At 53.4% G+C, this 15838-nt stretch overlaps 2 protein-coding genes across 51 annotated transcripts in view; both read left to right on the top strand.

Moving 5' to 3' along the window:
• Window positions 1-15838, top strand: part of LOC136788921 (uncharacterized) — a 19951-nt gene continuing 4113 nt past the window's right edge. For 4 of the 50 annotated variants that reach the window (XR_010827492.1, XR_010827494.1, XR_010827493.1 and 1 more), the window contains exons 1-10: window positions 312-532; window positions 709-859; window positions 4325-4398; window positions 4624-4700; window positions 7818-7901; window positions 8145-8228; window positions 9341-9487; window positions 10447-10524; window positions 10838-11054; window positions 14371-14462. Coding sequence is in view for 9 of the 50 variants with exons in the window: in XM_066987933.1 (XP_066844034.1) it covers window positions 381-532; window positions 709-859; window positions 4325-4398; window positions 4624-4700; window positions 7818-7901; window positions 8145-8228; window positions 9341-9487; window positions 10447-10524; window positions 10838-10906; window positions 11588-12276 (1605 nt within the window). In the remaining 41 variants the exon portion in view is untranslated. Of the gene's footprint in view, window positions 123-301; window positions 533-708; window positions 860-1655; window positions 4399-4623; window positions 4724-6343; window positions 6677-6712; window positions 7183-7388; window positions 7575-7750; window positions 10539-10837; window positions 12773-14370; window positions 14463-15838 lie in introns of those variants that run through there. The other 46 variants (XR_010827500.1, XR_010827497.1, XR_010827501.1 and 43 more) reach the window with 46 other exon arrangements.
• LOC136789126 (uncharacterized) overlaps window positions 13215-15838 on the top strand; it is a 22390-nt gene continuing 19766 nt past the window's right edge. The window contains exon 1 of the mRNA XM_066988877.1: window positions 13215-13264. Within this exon, the coding sequence (XP_066844978.1) occupies window positions 13215-13264 (50 nt within the window). The remainder of the gene's footprint in view (window positions 13265-15838) is intronic.

A 15838-nucleotide genomic window follows, 5' to 3' on the forward strand; every position in this document is an offset into this window, starting at 1 on the left:
ATTGGCTCGGAGGAACCCAGGGCGGAGGTGCCGTGCAGGGCTTGCCGGCACTATGGGCGGAAGCTGTCGGGCCGGGCCGGGCCGGGCCGGGCCGGGCCGCCGCGGCGCGGTGCCGCAACGAGGTTGGTGGTCGGCGCCGCCCCGGGCCGGGCCGGGCCGGGAGGGGGCGAGGCGGCGGGCGGTTGGGGCGCCACGCGGTCGGCGGCTTCTGCGGAAACGGCCCTTGTGCGGGGCGGGGGCGGCGCCGGAGCGGAGCGGACCGGGCCGGGCGTGCGGCGGGGTCTGCACTGCGCGGGGCTTCGGAGGGCTGGGGGAGAGGGGGGCGAAGCGGCGCGGGGGGGGGCGGCTGCGTGCGCTTGGCCGACTCCCCTCTGGGGCGGATGGACTGCTCCGTCCCGCGGCATGCTGGGAGCTGTAGTTCTGTGGTGCGCGGCCGGTCTTTCCCCGAGCCGGGGCCGGGGCCGCGGCCGGGGCCGGGCCGTGCGCGCCGGGAGGCGCAGGTTGCCGCTGGCTGCGAGCGCGGCTGCCGGCGGTGAGGCGAGCGAGAGCCTTCGGGGGCGCTTCCCCGGAGCGTCGGGCCGGGAGGGGTGGGGGCTGCGGCGGCCGGGCGCGGGTCCTCGCTGCGCTCGATCGTCGGGCTGCGCCTCGGAGGTTTTCCTCCCCCCGCGTGCTGACGGCCGGCTCTCTCCTTTCCCTGCGGCTCACCAGGGCAGAAGCAGCTCCCCGCCGCTGGGACCCCCGCGGGGTTTGTCGCCGAGCGAAGGTGGCGCGGCAGCTGAAGGGAGGAAAGCTGCAGCTGGCGTGCTGCAGTCGCAGGTTTCCCAGGAGAAAGAGCAGCCCGTCTGTCCCAGCTGTCCGGGTAAGTCGCAGCGACCTCCGGGTGAAATCCAGGCGTGAAGGGGATTTTGGTGGCTCTCTCAGACGGCTAGCCCTACCAAAGGTCGCATCGGTTACAAAAGGTAGTAGTAACTTGCAGTTTGTGTGTTCTGTAACGTCTGTAGCACAATAAACTGGCAGGTGAAGAAATGAGCGGGTACAAATACACGTGACTCTACAGCTGAGCTTTTCTACCTGCCTGGGGCTTGGATCAGGGACATTGCTAGCGAGCTTACGAGCTTAGTTCAAACTTCAGATCATTCCCTACTCCTGCTCTTTCACGTGGGTACCAACAAAGTTGCAGCAAGAAGTCTGTGTTCAATCAAAATAAATTTCAGGGCCCTGGGAAGATAGCTAGAGGATTCAGAAGCACGGGTTATCGTCTAGCATTTTGGGATATATTAAACACAGCGTAGCCAGCTGGTCAAAAGAGGTGATTCTCCCACTGTATTTAGCGTTGGCGAAGCCTCTCCTTCAATATTGTGTGCGATTCTGGGCTCTACGATATAAAAAGAACGTTAAGATCCCTGAAAGCGTACAGAGGAGGGCAACAAAGCCGGTAAAAGGATTGGAAGGCACGCCCTGTGTGGACGCTACGGTACTTCTGCTAGCTCCTCGGAATTGTATATAGTCATGAGTAACGCTCCTGATTCTAAATACATAGTCTTTCCCTGCATATAAGCCGAACGCTATTCTACAATCGTTTGCTTCTTCCGGCAGTGGATTCTGTCTTTCAGTGATTTATGGGTACTTTACATGTCCTGGATATTGCTTTCCAGATACCTGGAGCTTGCTAGCTTTTCTGTCTCCCAGACGTGTGGCTGATAGTGGTCTAGTCTTGTGAGCTGTGCTGCCGTGAAGTCTGTCACCTGTTGATGCTGAAGGTACTTTTCTAGAAAGAGGAAGGTGGTAGGTACAGTTTCACACCAGGACATCAACAAAATCACGTACTCTTTTTATCATCTCCAGACGTGTTTCCTTCGGTGGCTTCTGGACTTTGGTCCATATTGTAGGCCCCGAGAAGGAAGGAGGAGGTTGGCTTTTCATAACCACAGTTTCTTCCAGCTGTTTCAGATGGATTTCATGGTTGATTCTAGTTGAAATGACTGCCTCAGGAAAAAAAACAACAAAAATGATAGAAATTGTTCCAAAAGTTTGGCGATCCCTGTTTCTCTTGGCTGAAACTGTTTTTATTCTACTGTGACCTTTTTAAGATAGGCAAAAATAAAATTCTGTGTAGCATCCAAGATGCAAATGAACCTTCAGTTTATGAGATAGCAAGGCTAACTTTGAGTTTTGATCAGACTGGTGATGTTTCTTGTTGCCTTTCCTAGGCCTTTTCCAAAAGCTTAAACGTGTAAGTTGCTCTTCGACGCTGATGAGCATTGGGGTGATGTTTTCATAGGATTATGTGCAGTACCGAGGCCTGATTTCCCCTTTTGCCTCTGCATTTCTTCACGTTTATCTGCTTTGAATTGTACTTGCTATTTGGTTGCATAGCGGCTGCAAAGGAATCACAGGCTGGTTGAGGTCAGAAGGACCTCCAGAGGTCACCTGGTCCAACACCCCTGCTCAAGCAGAGCCACCCAGATCCGGTTTTCCAGGACCACGTCCAAACAGGTTTTGAAACCTCACAAAGACTGTGACTCCACGACCTCCCTGGGCAGCCTGCGCTAGTGCTCAGTCACCCTCACAGCGAAAAAGTATTTACTGATGTTCAGGAAACCACAGGAGGGGAACATCCTATGTTTCGGCCTGTGTCTGTTGCCTCCTTTTTTGTTCCTTGGGTACCAGTTAGAAAAGTCTGGCTTTGTCTTCCTTCCACCCTCCCTTCGTGTGTTTACAGACGTCGATGAGATCCCCTCCAAGCCTCCTCTTCTCCAGGCCGAACGGTCCCAGCTCTCCCAGCCTGTCCTCATAGGAAAGGTGCTTCAGTCCCTTACCGTCCTCGTGGCCCTCCGTTGGACTCTTTGCAGTGTGTCCAGGTCTCTCCTGTACTGGGAGGCCCAGGCCCAGCACTCCAGGTGCGGCCTCACCGTTCCTGAGCAGAGGCGGAGGATCGCCTTTCTTGACCTGCTGGCAATACTTTGCCTAATGCCACCCAGGATACCCTCAGCTGCTTTTGCAGCAAAGGCACATTGCTGTTTCGTGTTCAAGTTGGCATCCACCAGGAAACTTAGCTCCTTTTCCGAGAAGTTCCTTTCTGGGAAAAAGTGCGATATCAGCGCTTTTCACTTTGTCCTACTGCAATAAATTTGTATCAGCTATAAAGCTTTTCATCTTGTAACCCCACGTCTCAGACGATTACAAATATGGTGAACAGCAAAAGTAAAGGTGAAATCTTACTGCGACCCTTCCTCTACCATGGAACGTGGTTACTCCCATTCTTTCTTTTGTCTTCTGTCTTCCAAAACACGCTTTAAATATTCAGGTACCTTTTTAAAATGAACTCTTATCTCCTCGCGTGTGTCACTTTTTTTCAAAGAACACGAAAATACGCTCTACTTTATAAAGTATGACCTCGCTTTAAAAAGCTGTTTTAACGCTCCTTAATTAAGTCTTCTTAATCAAGTGTCCGCTAGTTCTTTTCTTACCTCCTGTTATTTTCCTTAACGTGGGAATTCCTGCTCTGGCAATTTCTGTAGGACGCTTCTGAAATAGAAGTCCGGGCCTATTAGTCACATTTCAAGTCATCTGTCCTACAGACAATTTCAAGAGAGTTAAAAATGAAAACGTAGCTTATCCGTGAGCTACTTGAGAACTCCTTAGTGAAATGCTGCGTGAGCCTTTTGACTTGTTACTTCTGCTTCTGTTTCAAAACTTGTTCTGTATCGTTTCAGTTTGAGACAGGTTCTTTGATATCCACGCCAAGAAGAAAACCTTTCTTCCGTAGGAACCCTTCAGTGTGCACAGGGAGAGGCGTGGAGAGAGCAGCTATTCTGCAAGCTGTTACTCAGGCCGCTTTTGGCTTCCAGCGCCGTTTGTACATTCCCGTGTTGTTTTGCAATCTTTTCTCTTTTCGTTAGTTGTCTAATTAAACTTTTTCAAAGGATGCCTCCCTGTTTTCAGTTTTCTCCTAAATCTCTCCTGAGATTTAGCCGTCCTTGTATTCTTTTGCTCTTTGTCAAGTCTTTTTGATACAAGCTGTGTGCAGCTTTGATACGAGCTTGTTTGTCCCCTATGACCTGGATGATCTTGCTGAATCTCCGTGATGCCTTGAAAAGGGCTGTGCTCGGGGACCGTGGCAGCATTTTGGTATCTGATACAGATTTTCCTGTTCTGGCATACAGTGAATTTCTTTGATATGTCTATTAGGACCGTACCTGTTTTCCTGCTTTGAGTAAGGAGTTGGAAGATGAAAGGTTAGCGTTCGTTTCCTCCCACATGGGCTGTAACCTTTGTCTGCGTGTCTTGTGGTTGTGTTTTGTTTGTTTGTTTGTTTTGGCAGGCCCTCCAGCAGAGCAGCAGGGTGAAAGGGCTCGAGCTGGTGGCAGGACCCTGGCAGCTCTGCAGCCTGAGCAGGTGAGAGAACAGTATGTGCTCACTCTTTAAGGTTGGGAACAGGTGGCAAGCCTTAAAATACAGGTTTATAACACAAATGGGTCCTGGAAAAAATCAGCTGGCTCCAAGCATTCAGGGAGTCAAGACGGAGGGAAGATGTGTCAGTAGAAATGAGCTGAAGTGAGCCAGATGTCAAACACCACGGACTTCATATAAGGATGCAGTTCAGAAACTTTTCTCTTTCAGAGAGCGGAGATTGATTATCGTCTTGCTGACTTGTTACCTGATCAGAGAGAAGAAATTCTCTTGGCAAACGAGAAGGACTTAGAAGAAGCTGAAAATAAAGGTAATATTATGGGTCCTTTCATGGTACTCCTGTTGTCATGAGCTTTTCTGGGCCTCAAAGGAAATGAGCAGAACTAGAATATTCCGTCACCTGCAATTGGATATTACGGCTGTCACAGGTTAGTGAGCCCAGGACTTTGAGAGCTTGTCAGTGGAAACAGCTGCAGCTTCCATAATTACATGAGAGATGTCTTCATCAGAGAAGACAGAGAGGCCTTTGAAAACAGCAACCCACGGCATTGTTTAAAAAAAATAAAAATCTAAATAAATAAATAAATAGCGTTTTCTTTTGCCAAAGGAGGCTCGCTTTAGGAATTGAATATAGCAAGTATCTGCCCTGTTATCGTCATGTATGAAATAGCATGAGTATCTCCCCGGCTGGTTAACGTAATGTTTGGCCCCTGTGGGGAAGGTTGTTACTGAAAAATGATGCTTTCCGGAACGAACCATGTTACCTTCTGACCGAGGAAAGTACAGTTCAGGCAGCATAGACTAAATCCGTTCTTTTGCGTTCGAGGGGTGCATCGAGAAGCTGGTCTTGGGTTAGAAAATGTGTGAAACTGGCACGTCGCAAACTGTAATGCAGAGAGATCTTTGATAACAAAAGTGTATTTCTGTTGGTGAGTTACTGGAAGGCTGCAAGAAGTCTTGCCTCAAAAGACTCTTCTGAAATGAATTCTGTTGCCATCCCAATTTTTTTTCTGTACGGGCACATTCTTGGGACTTGCTTCTGCAATGTCGAGAGTTATTCAGGGTTGGTTTTTGATACCCAGCGTAGAGAAGGAGTTAGCTTACGTTCAGGTGCTGCGGTTTCTGCACGTGTCTTATAACGTAGGTTCCCTGCTTAACTTGCAATTTATGAGGTTCCTACCAATGAGCACTTTCCTGTCCATGCCGAACGCAGCTGAGTTGCAGGCTACCATTAAACATCAAATGTTTAATATAGATTGCTAATAGCAAATCGCAACTGTTAAGAATATATGCTAAAAAAAATTAGCACAGAAAGTAGAAGCTCTAGGCTGTGAGTGGTCTGTCCCATACTGATACTGCATGTTTGCACCGAGGCAGAATGATTGCTTTCACTCGCTTGTGGAGCGATGAGTCTAGGCTCTCACTGCTAGTATTTTTAGCAAGACTGATTGAGCATTTCTCTAACATATGAGCAAGTGTTTGAGGAGCAAGTGATGGGTATGGGCACTTAGAAAGAGACTGCCAAAGGGCAGCTTCCTATTTTATAACTGAATTTTGTGAGCGTTGGTCCTCGTTTCATACTGAAGGGGAGTATGCTCTAGTGAAGGGAGTATGTTCACGTGAAAGGAAAAGGCACTAGTCTCCCTCGTCTGCCATTATTACTTCCTTGCTGCTAGCTCTGTTCTTCATAGAAAGCCAGTATGTTTCCTCGTCACATCCTAGTCTGCCTGCCTAGACTTCAGCCTTTGCCTCGTGGGTCTCTTGCCTTGCATAGACAATCTCTCCCCTTCTCCTCTTCTTCTTCATCTCATTTGTAAACCTTTTATCAGGCTGATTCTTACTGGCTTCCCACCCCCCGACCTTTTTCTTTTTTTTCTATTTTTTTTCTATTTCTATTTTTTCCTTTTTTCTATTTTTTTTTTTTTTACAGACTTAGGATGGCTTGTCTTGTTAGTTACTTTTCTTCCTGCCAGCCCCCAGCCTCAAGTTCTCCGATGCGACTTCAGAGGATCATCTTTGATACCTCCGCATCTGAATAATACGGTTTCTGTCCCATGCTGTAGCTGACGGCAGGACGGACTCTGAGTGCAGAGGAGAGGTTGCTTCCTCCCTGGTTTCCTATTGCGTCCCATACTGGTTTGGGTAAGCAATTTCAGAGGAAATTTGACTTCTCCGTGGAGCAGCGTGTGCCTGACAGCTAGCTGGAGACAGCACACACGGCATTGAGTCAGCGCTCCGAGTGCGGTCCTGAGTTGCAGTAAAGGTAAAACAATTGCAGACTGACCGTTTAGCTTCTAAGGAGCATCTACAGATAGCACGTTTGCTTCTGATGCTTAAAAGGCGAGGGTCCGAGATCACATTTCACGGACTGCTTCCTAGAGATTTCAAGAAATGCAATCGTTCTGAAGCACAGCCGCACTCCGTTATTGTTTAAAGGGAACAAACTGCCTTGAGACCCGTTACGTGGGAGGGAACCGGGGGCGGAAGTGACGTCAGGGCGTGCCTTCCCTGAGGGCCAAAACGGCTCCGTGATTGGCTGGACCGTGAGGGCGGATGTGGTGTCCTGGCGAGCCGTCAGTGAGGGCAGGAGCATTCCGTGATTGGCTGGGAACCCAGGGCGGAAGCGGCGTCACGGCTAGCCTTAACTCAGGGCGGAAACGCTCCGTGATTGGCTCGGAGGAACGCAGGGCGGAGGTGCCGTGCAGGGCTTGCCGGCGCTATGGGCGGCAGCGGCCGCGCCGGGCCGCCGAGGCGCGGTGCCGCAACGAGGTTGGTGGTCGGTGCCGCCCCGGGCCGGGCCGGGAGGGGGCGAGGCGGCGGGCGGTTGGGGCGCCACGCGGTCGGCGGCTTCTGCAGAAACGGCCCTTGTGCGGGTCGGGGGCGGCGCCGCGCCGGAGCGGAGCGGAGCGGACCGGGCGTGCGGCGGGGTCTGCACTGCGCGGGGCTTCGGAGGGCTGGGGGAGAGGGGGGCGAAGCGGCGCGGGGGGGGGCGGTTGCGTGCGCTTGGCCGACTCCCCTCTGGGGCGGATGGACTGCTCCGTCCCGCGGCATGCTGGGAGCTGTAGTTCTGTGGTGCGCGGCCGGTCTTTCCCCGAGCCGGGGCCGGGCCGTGCGCGCCGGGAGGCGCAGGTTGCCGCTGGCTGCGAGCGCGGCTGCCGGCGGTGAGGCGAGCGAGAGCCTTCGGGGGCGCTTCCCCGGAGCGTCGGGCCGGGAGGGGTGGGGGCTGCGGCGGCCGGGCGCGGGTCCTCGCTGCGCTCGATCGTCGGGCTGCGCCTCGGAGGTTTTCCTCCCCCCGCGTGCTGACGGCCGGCTCTCTCCTTTCCCTGCGGCTCACCAGGGCAGAAGCAGCTCCCCGCCGCTGGGACCCCCGCGGGGTTTGTCGCCGAGCGAAGGTGGCGCGGCAGCTGAAGGGAGGAAAGCTGCAGCTGGCGTGCTGCAGTCGCAGGTTTCCCAGGAGAAAGAGCAGCCCGTCTGTCCCAGCTGTCCGGGTAAGTCGCAGCGACCTCCGGGTGAAACCGAGGCGTGCTCGTAGACTTCCTGCAGCCCAGGCTCAAAGGCTTAATCAAATTTGCAGAAGCGCGAACTGCTCGGCGTGGGAAGCTTAAAGGAAAGCCATGTAGTGCCTGCCAAGCTGTAGTAGCTTCTTAGACCTAGAACGAATTGGCCTGTTGAGCTCTGTCTCTTTGTTGCTCAGTCTGTGGTACAAGAGGCTAACCTTTGTCCTGCCTCAGCTTTCAGAGTTGTCCTAGAAATAAACCGGTGCTTGCGGGGCTTTCCAGAACGCTGGTTGTGGTCGGTCAAGACAGACGTGAGAGGTGATTTCTGCCTGTCTGTCTGTCTGTTGGTTATGCCCCGAGAGTTTTGCTTGAACTGTGTGCAACAAAAGAGGCCTTGAGCCTGTACTGAGCAGCGAGAGAAAGCAAAACTCCAGGTAAGCGCTGGCCGTGGCAAAGTTGCTTGGGAATTGAGCGGCTGGGGGCTTTCCAGCGGAACTCGGTACGCAGACAGAAACGTGACCTTCGAGGTCTGCCTTGCGTTGAAGCTGTGGTATTTGACCCATAACTGTATGGAGTTGCTAAATCCTAGAGGGAATGATAGAGACGTCCCTGGTTCAGCCTTTTTTGCCACAGTCATTGCAGAAATGTTGGAAAAGTGAGTATCATCCCTCTCTTTAAATTCATCTTTTAAAGCGTTCTTTCTGCAGACTCCTGTCTGTGGTTAGGTACTTGATTTGCGTGAAACAGAGCCAGACTTTCCTATTAACTAGCACCCTGATTGAAATTCCCTGTCATCGGAGGACAGGAACTATAAATGGTGCTTGGCAGTTTAAAATCTCTTGGCTTCTATGGAGGCTAACTTGCCAAAGCGAATAGGAAGTAGCCTAAAGTTCGGTAAAGACGCTGAATAGAAAAGGTCCTCTTCTTGACGGGAAAAGAGCTTTGCAGAACACAAGCTCTGTTTCCCGTAGGGCTCCCTACTTACCCACCCGCTCAGCGATTATTGCAGGCTTTGACTGGTCCCCTCAGGTCCAATATCGCACAAGCGTTGTGCCGCAGACGGTACCTTAGCTTACTTTCCATCTCGTGCTGCGTTACTTATACCCACAGAAGACTTACTTCAGCGTCAAATAAACCCCGTGCGAAGCGTCCCCGACTCATGCCAGTGGGACCATCCTGTTGTGGCTGGTAAAATCCAGGAACAGGACGATGCTTGGAAGAATGTAACCTGTGGAGGAGCAGGCAACAGTCTCCTGTTAGGCAACAGGTTTTCGAGACTGGTTTTCCCACCGCCCTGTGCGTTTTGAAGGAGGCAGTCCCTAAGCTGATGCAATCCAACTGCATCTAAGCTGTAGGTTGGTACTACCATAAGCTATAAAGGAACTTAACGTGTTGGGTTTTTTTGTTTGTTTGTTTGTTTTTTAATCGAGGCTCGTGTGCGTGCGTTTGGCTTGTCCCGATGGCTGGTGTAGATGATAGCTCACATGCCCCAAAGCTCCTTGTGCTGATGTTGGATCTGCCCCTTGGCAAAGGACTGCATCCCGTGTGTTCAGCTTTTCTTCCTTACCATCTCGTATGTATGTATGTATTTATTTACTTTTCTGAAAGAAAGGGTGGATTTTTCATGGGTCTCTCTGTGAGCGTATCGAACCAGGCTGTTCAAATGGCTGTTGACGAAGGGGATTTTGTTGGCTCTTTTAGATAGCTATTCCTACCAAAGATCGCATCGGTTACAAAAGGTTGTAGTAACCTCGCAGTCTCTACGTTCTGTAGCGTCTGTAGCAAAATAAACTGGCAGATGAATAAATGAGCAGGTACAAATACACGTGACTCTACAGCTGAGATTAAATAACGTGCTGTTTCTTCTGTGTTTTGTCTTTCAAAGCGCATTGTTGCCGAGCGCCTGAGCTTTTTGCTCGTGTTACCGAGGCAAGGAATGGCTGTGCTTCTTCCCCCCTCATCCCTCTCTTTTTTTTTTTCTCCTCCTCTCCCTTGATGACAGGGACTCGAAATGTTTGAAAATTAAAAAAAAAAAAAAAAAAAAAAAGGCGACGGTGAACACTGACAGAATTGGGTGACTTTTTTAAGGCAGAGGGCAAAGAACGTGGAAATTTCTAGTATGTTAGTGTCACTCTGTTAACAGAACCAACGTACACGCCGCTTGCTGTCCCTAGTTTTTTGGTTTGGTTTTCCTTTCAGTAGTCTCCCCAAAGGCTCCACAAAGGACACCTTGTGTATCTTTTCTGTTCTTCCAGGATTCATTTGTCAGGAAAGACAACCATGAAATCCAAGGGCTGTGGACAACCATCTACCAGATGGTTGTTGCAGTTGCCTTTGGTCACGTCATTCGTCCTTTTAGCTCGCCCTTTCCTTTACCTTGAGTGGAATTTTTCTTGCCGCGCTGTTTGCAGTGGTAACATTGCTGCCGAGGTGTTTTTTGACTAAAAATGATCTTAACTGTAGTAGTGAATTCACAGATTGTGGCTTTGTGTAATGACTCCCATGATCGCAACTTTTTTTTTTTCCTTTGTCACAGATAGGAGAAAAGCTCTTTCCAGAGAGATGGAGAAGGAATTAATAATACCTCTGCCTCATTCTGTGAGACCGGAAGACAGTGAGTGACTAACTGTAAGCTGCGATTCTCAGGAGTTGCATAGCTAAGAGTCTCGGGTTCCTTCTCTGCCTGACCCCTAGGGCCTTAGGCATGGGAAATCTTAGGCTTAATGTTTTTCCCTATGAAATACTGTCGCATTAAGGGGCATAGCTGAGTAACTGTTACAGTTGTGGTCGGATTCAGGGTACTGACCTATCATGGTCACAGATTCACCTAAATAATGTAGCACGCCCTTGGTCTAGTCACGTTTAATGAGAACTGTCACGGCTGGGAACAATGCAATGAAGGGCAGTGTTCAAATGTTACCCCACAGAGTCCCAGTGCGGAGGGTGGCAGGGGGAAGAGAGGCTCAGCCCGTCGACTGATCCCAGAAGTCAGAAAGGTATCCTTCGTGATGGTATCTTCCCTAACATCCCCTTTCACTTCAGACAGTTTACATTATTTTCTCTCCTTTAGGTGGGGCTTGAGTGACTCTCGTCAGGCATACCTTGGTTATGATTGGTGAAAAGTTTTCTTGCTTTTGTTTAAAGGTAAGGGGTCTGAGAAATTCATAGCACGCCCTCAGTGAGGGGTGGTCGTCCCTTGGAGGCACGGACCTTTTGGGATGGAGGTGTGTTTTGGTATTATGATGATACTAGAATGAGCAAAAGTTCCCTAGAGTACAGTGTTTTGTTAAAAACATGACAGGTCGTTGGCTCAGGGTAGCAAAGGTGCAGCTTATCAGTGTGTCTCAGCTTATCAGTGGGTCTCAGTGTGCACGAGAGCATCGGATCCCCATCTGGTTGCAGAGCCTATCCGTGGTGTTTCCACTCCGCTTTACGCTCCCTCCCCTTCCTTGGAGTCAGCACACCGAGTTCCCCTAGTGCGATAGCACGTAAAGTTGGAGGCCTAGGGAATGCTTAGGTAGCGCAGCTGCCCTCCACCCTGAAAGCTTCGATGCTGTACGCTTTCTTTAAAAGGTGAATATGAGTTTAATTTGCCTAGTTACTTCAGGCAATTACTCTGCAACTACCCAAAGCAGCGACAGTGAGAAGCCCACTTCCAGCATCCGCTCCCCACGCAGGGACGGACAGACGGACGCCGCTCTTTGCCTTGCCCGCCAGGGGAAGGGGAGAACGACCGGGCAGGGAGCCCCACCGCAGCCCCCCTCCCCGGAGTCCTGCACAGCAGTTTAATAAAGTTTGCTTTCCGGCCCGTGCCCCCTTTGGTGGTTGCCATCGGGGGAAGTGGCTGTCGCCGTCTGTGTGTGGGTGCAGGTTCCGTAGCGGGGTGGGTATGGAGAGGGGGTGGCCCCCTGTCTGTCGGCCGGAGTGCGGGGCCAGCCCTGCCAGGTGGGGGGGCAGCTGCCTATTGTGGGACGGGGAGGGCAGCTCGCTGCTGTCTTTGCTCCCTGGGGTGGGGAGACTGCTCTGTGGGGTGGGGGCTGCTTGCAGAGGCGCAAGTGGGGAGGGGGCTGGGGGTTCCCGGCAGGACCCCCAGGGCAGGCGATGGCGTTGTGGAGGCCGGGTCCCGGGGGATTGGCGGCTGGGGCAAGGAAAGCCCAGGCGGGGGTGGCATGGGGTGGCAGGCACAGGTCTGCGGGTGCTGGGCTGCAGGTGGGGAAGCCTGGGGCTGGCTCCATGGTGTCGGCAGTGTCAAGCCGCCAGGAGCACCATTCCCCCAGCAAGCCGGGAGTTGTGGTCGTTGGGCTCAGAGCATCCCGTTGCCCACGTTGGGTTCGTTGTTATTATCTCCCTGTCTTTTTTGTCCTGATAAAAAAATGTACTGTTACAGCTTGCCGCCGCTCAGCTTCCCAGCCGTGAGCGGCACGTTGCTCAAGGCAGACCCTTCCTCCCTGAGGCGGCGTGGGGTGCAAATTTCTGCTGTTTTCGTTTGTGCTTTCTCTGGGAAAATGGTCTGGGAAGCCGTCCCTGCTGCCCTCAGGACGCATCCTGCCGGCGAGAAGCGGGTACTGCAGGCGGCGGGGCCACGCATGCGCGGTAGCGCCTTTGAATGCCCCCTTCCGCCACCTGCTGGTGAAAATCCGGTACTGCAGGCGCCTTGGGTCAGCGCATACGCTGTGGTGCCCCCTGGCGCCCTCTGCGCCACCTGGTGGCCAAAAGTGGGTACTGCAGGCACCGTGGGGCCGCGCATATGCTGTGGCGCCCTCTGCCGCCGCCTGGTGGCGAAAAGTAGGTACTGCAGGCGCCCCGGGGCCGCGCATGCGCGGTGGCGCCCCCTGGCGCCCTCTGCCGCCGCCTGGTGGCCAAAAGTAGGTACTGCAGGCGCCCCGGGGCCGCGCATGCGCGGTGGCGCCCCCTGGCGCCCTCTGCCGCCGCCTGGTGGCGAAAAGTAGGTACTGCAGGTGCCCCGGGGCCGCGCATGCGCGGTGGCGCCCCCTGGCGCCCTCTGCGCCCTCTGCCGCCGCCTGGTGGCGAAAAGTAGGTACTGCAGGCGCCCCGGGGCCGCGCATGCGCGGTGGCGCCCCCTGGCGCCCTCTGCCGCCGCCTGGTGGCCAAAAGTGGGTACTGCAGGCGCCCCGGGGCCGCGCATGCGCGGTGGCGCCCCCTGGCGCCCTCTGCCGCCGCCTGGTGGCCAAAAGTGGGTACTGCAGGCGCCCCGGGGCCGCGCATGCGCGGTGGCGCCCCCTGGCGCCCTCTGCCGCCGCCTGGTGGCGAAAAGTAGGTACTGCAGGCGCCCCGGGGCCGCGCATGCGCGGTGGCGCCCCCTGGCGCCCTCTGCCGCCGCCTGGTGGCGAAAAGTAGGTACTGCAGGTGCCCCGGGGCCGCGCATGCGCGGTGGCGCCCCCTGGCGCCCTCTGCCGCCGCCTGGTGGCCAAAAGTGGGTACTGCAGGCGCCCCGGGGCCGCGCATGCGCGGTGGCGCCCCCTGGCGCCCTCTGCCGCCGCCTGGTGGCCAAAAGTGGGTACTGCAGGCGCCCCGGGGCCGCGCATGCGCGGTGGCGCCCCCTGGCGCCCTCTGCCGCCGCCTGGTGGCGAAAAGTAGGTACTGCAGGCGCCCCGGGGCCGCGCATGCGCGGTGGCGCCCCCTGGCGCCCTCTGCCGCCGCCTGGTGGCCAAAAGTGGGTACTGCAGGCGCCCCGGGGCCGCGCATGCGCGGTGGCGCCCCCTGGCGCCCTCTGCCGCCGCCTGGTGGCCAAAAGTCGGTACTGCAGGCGCCCCGGGGCCGCGCATGCGCGGTGGCGCCCCCTGGCGCCCTCTGCCACCGCCTGGTGGCGAAAAGTGGGTACTGCAGGCGGCCCGGGGCCGCGCATGCGCGGTGGCGCCCCCTGGCGCCCTCTGCCGCCGCCTGGTGGCCAAAAGTGGGTACTGCAGGCGGCCCGGGGCCGCGCATGCGCGGTGGCGCCCCCTGGCGCCCTCTGCCGCCGCCTGGTGGCCAAAAGTGGGTACTGCAGGCGCCCCGGGGCCGCGCATGCGCTGTGCCGCCCCCTGGCGCCCTCTGCCGCCACCTGGTGGCGAAAAGTGGGTACTGCAGGCGCCTCGGGGCCACGAGTGATGTTACTACATCATTTACTACATTTTTTCCTGCGAGTGATGTTACTACATTGATTTTGGTTTTGGGGTGTAATCTGTTATGCTGCTAGATTTTTCTTCCTGTGCAGAAGAAAAGTTGAGCTAATTCCAGTTAGCTTCAGTAACTTGCTTTCTCATATTGTCATTTCAATATTCAAAGCTGAAGCAAAAGCATTGGTATTGTTGCTTCTAGAGAGACGCCAGTTCTCCGGTCTGCACTCTGCATGCTGTTCAGATAAGCTAGAAAAAAATAAAGGAAAAGAAAAACAGCTGCTGCTTCTCCTGCTCTCTTTCTGCTTTCTACTTTCTTGTGCTTTGCCCCTCCCCTTTCCCAGGTGATTGGCTTTGGGTTCCAGGCAGGGCCTAATGGTAATTGAGTCACAGGCATCCCATCAGAGAGCTCATTCTGCCTGGGCTGCAGTTTGGGGTAAGTGCTTTGTTTTTGCTTCAGTGAGTTGCAGGGGTCTTTAGGTGGGTCAGAGTCTACGGACTGATGCGTTTCCAAGTAGAGATAGGTACGTCCTTCTTTGTGAGGTAACAACTAGTAGGATCCTTGCTGATCCTGGCTGGAATAATAATAATGCACAACACAGAAATCATATGAGAGATTTGGGGTCAGAATGGGAAAGTACTCGTGGATGAATCCCAAGGACCTGGTATCCCAAGGTCTCTTGAAAGTTCATTTTGTGATTAAAGCCTGGCAAGATACACAGAAAAAGCTCCAGAAGGTGGGGGTTGTAGTGAACAGTCACTGTGGGGGGCCCTCCTGCGGGAGGCCCTGGAGGTGTATATCGGGAGGGGAGATGAGAAGGAAAAGCAGAGAGCGAAACTAATGGTATTGACAGTGTAGCAGGTAGTGAGGCAGAGGGTTGGAGAGAGAGGAAGAAAATCATCTGGGGGAGTCAGGGCCAGGATGGAAAGGAGAGGAAGAGAGATGAAGGAATAGCAGGCAAGGAAAGACAGGCTTTGAAGTGTGGCCAGGCTGGCCGTTTCAAATAGGAATATCCAGAGTGGAAGAAGGAGGAGAGAAGGAAAATGGGAAAGTACAGGCTGGAGAAAGATAGAAGTGTTAAAAAGGGTTATTGAAGGTGTTAAAGGTGGGGTATGTAGTGTTTGACAGAGCTGTTTGAAGTTGAATGAGCAGGGAAAGAGGATGAAGGCATTATCTAAGTAACAGTCTAGAAGTTTTGGTATATTTGCTGTGATGTTTGGTCAGTTTCCCAAGTATGGGGGGGGGGGGGGGGGGCAGCCTGCTCCACCCCCCCTCTCCCCCCCCCAAACCTTGGTATGTGAACCCAATACACTGGGGCAGCTAGATCATTACTGGCTTGTAAAGTATCAGGGATTAAATTAACTAATGAAACCCTAAAAGTGATGGGGGTAGAAGGGGCTGGGATAACAGCCCCACTTTTGGGGGATACCAGGCTGAGAGTAGGGGATAAAATGATTACTGGGCAATTACTGTATGTACCAAAGGCAGGGACTAACTTGTAGGGAAGGGATTTGATGATGAAATTGGGCATTCAAATAGCAAATTCTTAGACTGGAATAACAGTGTTATTAATGGAGTGCTCTCAGGCCCTGAGAGCAAAGATCTATTCACCTCTGACTGGAAAGACCCTGAAATGGGGGCGGAAGCAACAATACAGATGGACAGTTTTACCTCAGGGGTTTACAGGGCCACCAATTTATTTGGGCAAGTTCTAGAACAGATTTTGGAGCAATTACAACCTCCCGAGGAGGTATTACTGTTACAAATATGTAGATGATCATTTATTGTCAGGACAGGAGAAAAGAGTTGTG

This window comes from Anser cygnoides, chromosome Z, assembly GCF_040182565.1.
Source record: "Anser cygnoides isolate HZ-2024a breed goose chromosome Z, Taihu_goose_T2T_genome, whole genome shotgun sequence".
Classification (NCBI taxonomy): domain Eukaryota; kingdom Metazoa; phylum Chordata; class Aves; order Anseriformes; family Anatidae; genus Anser; species Anser cygnoides.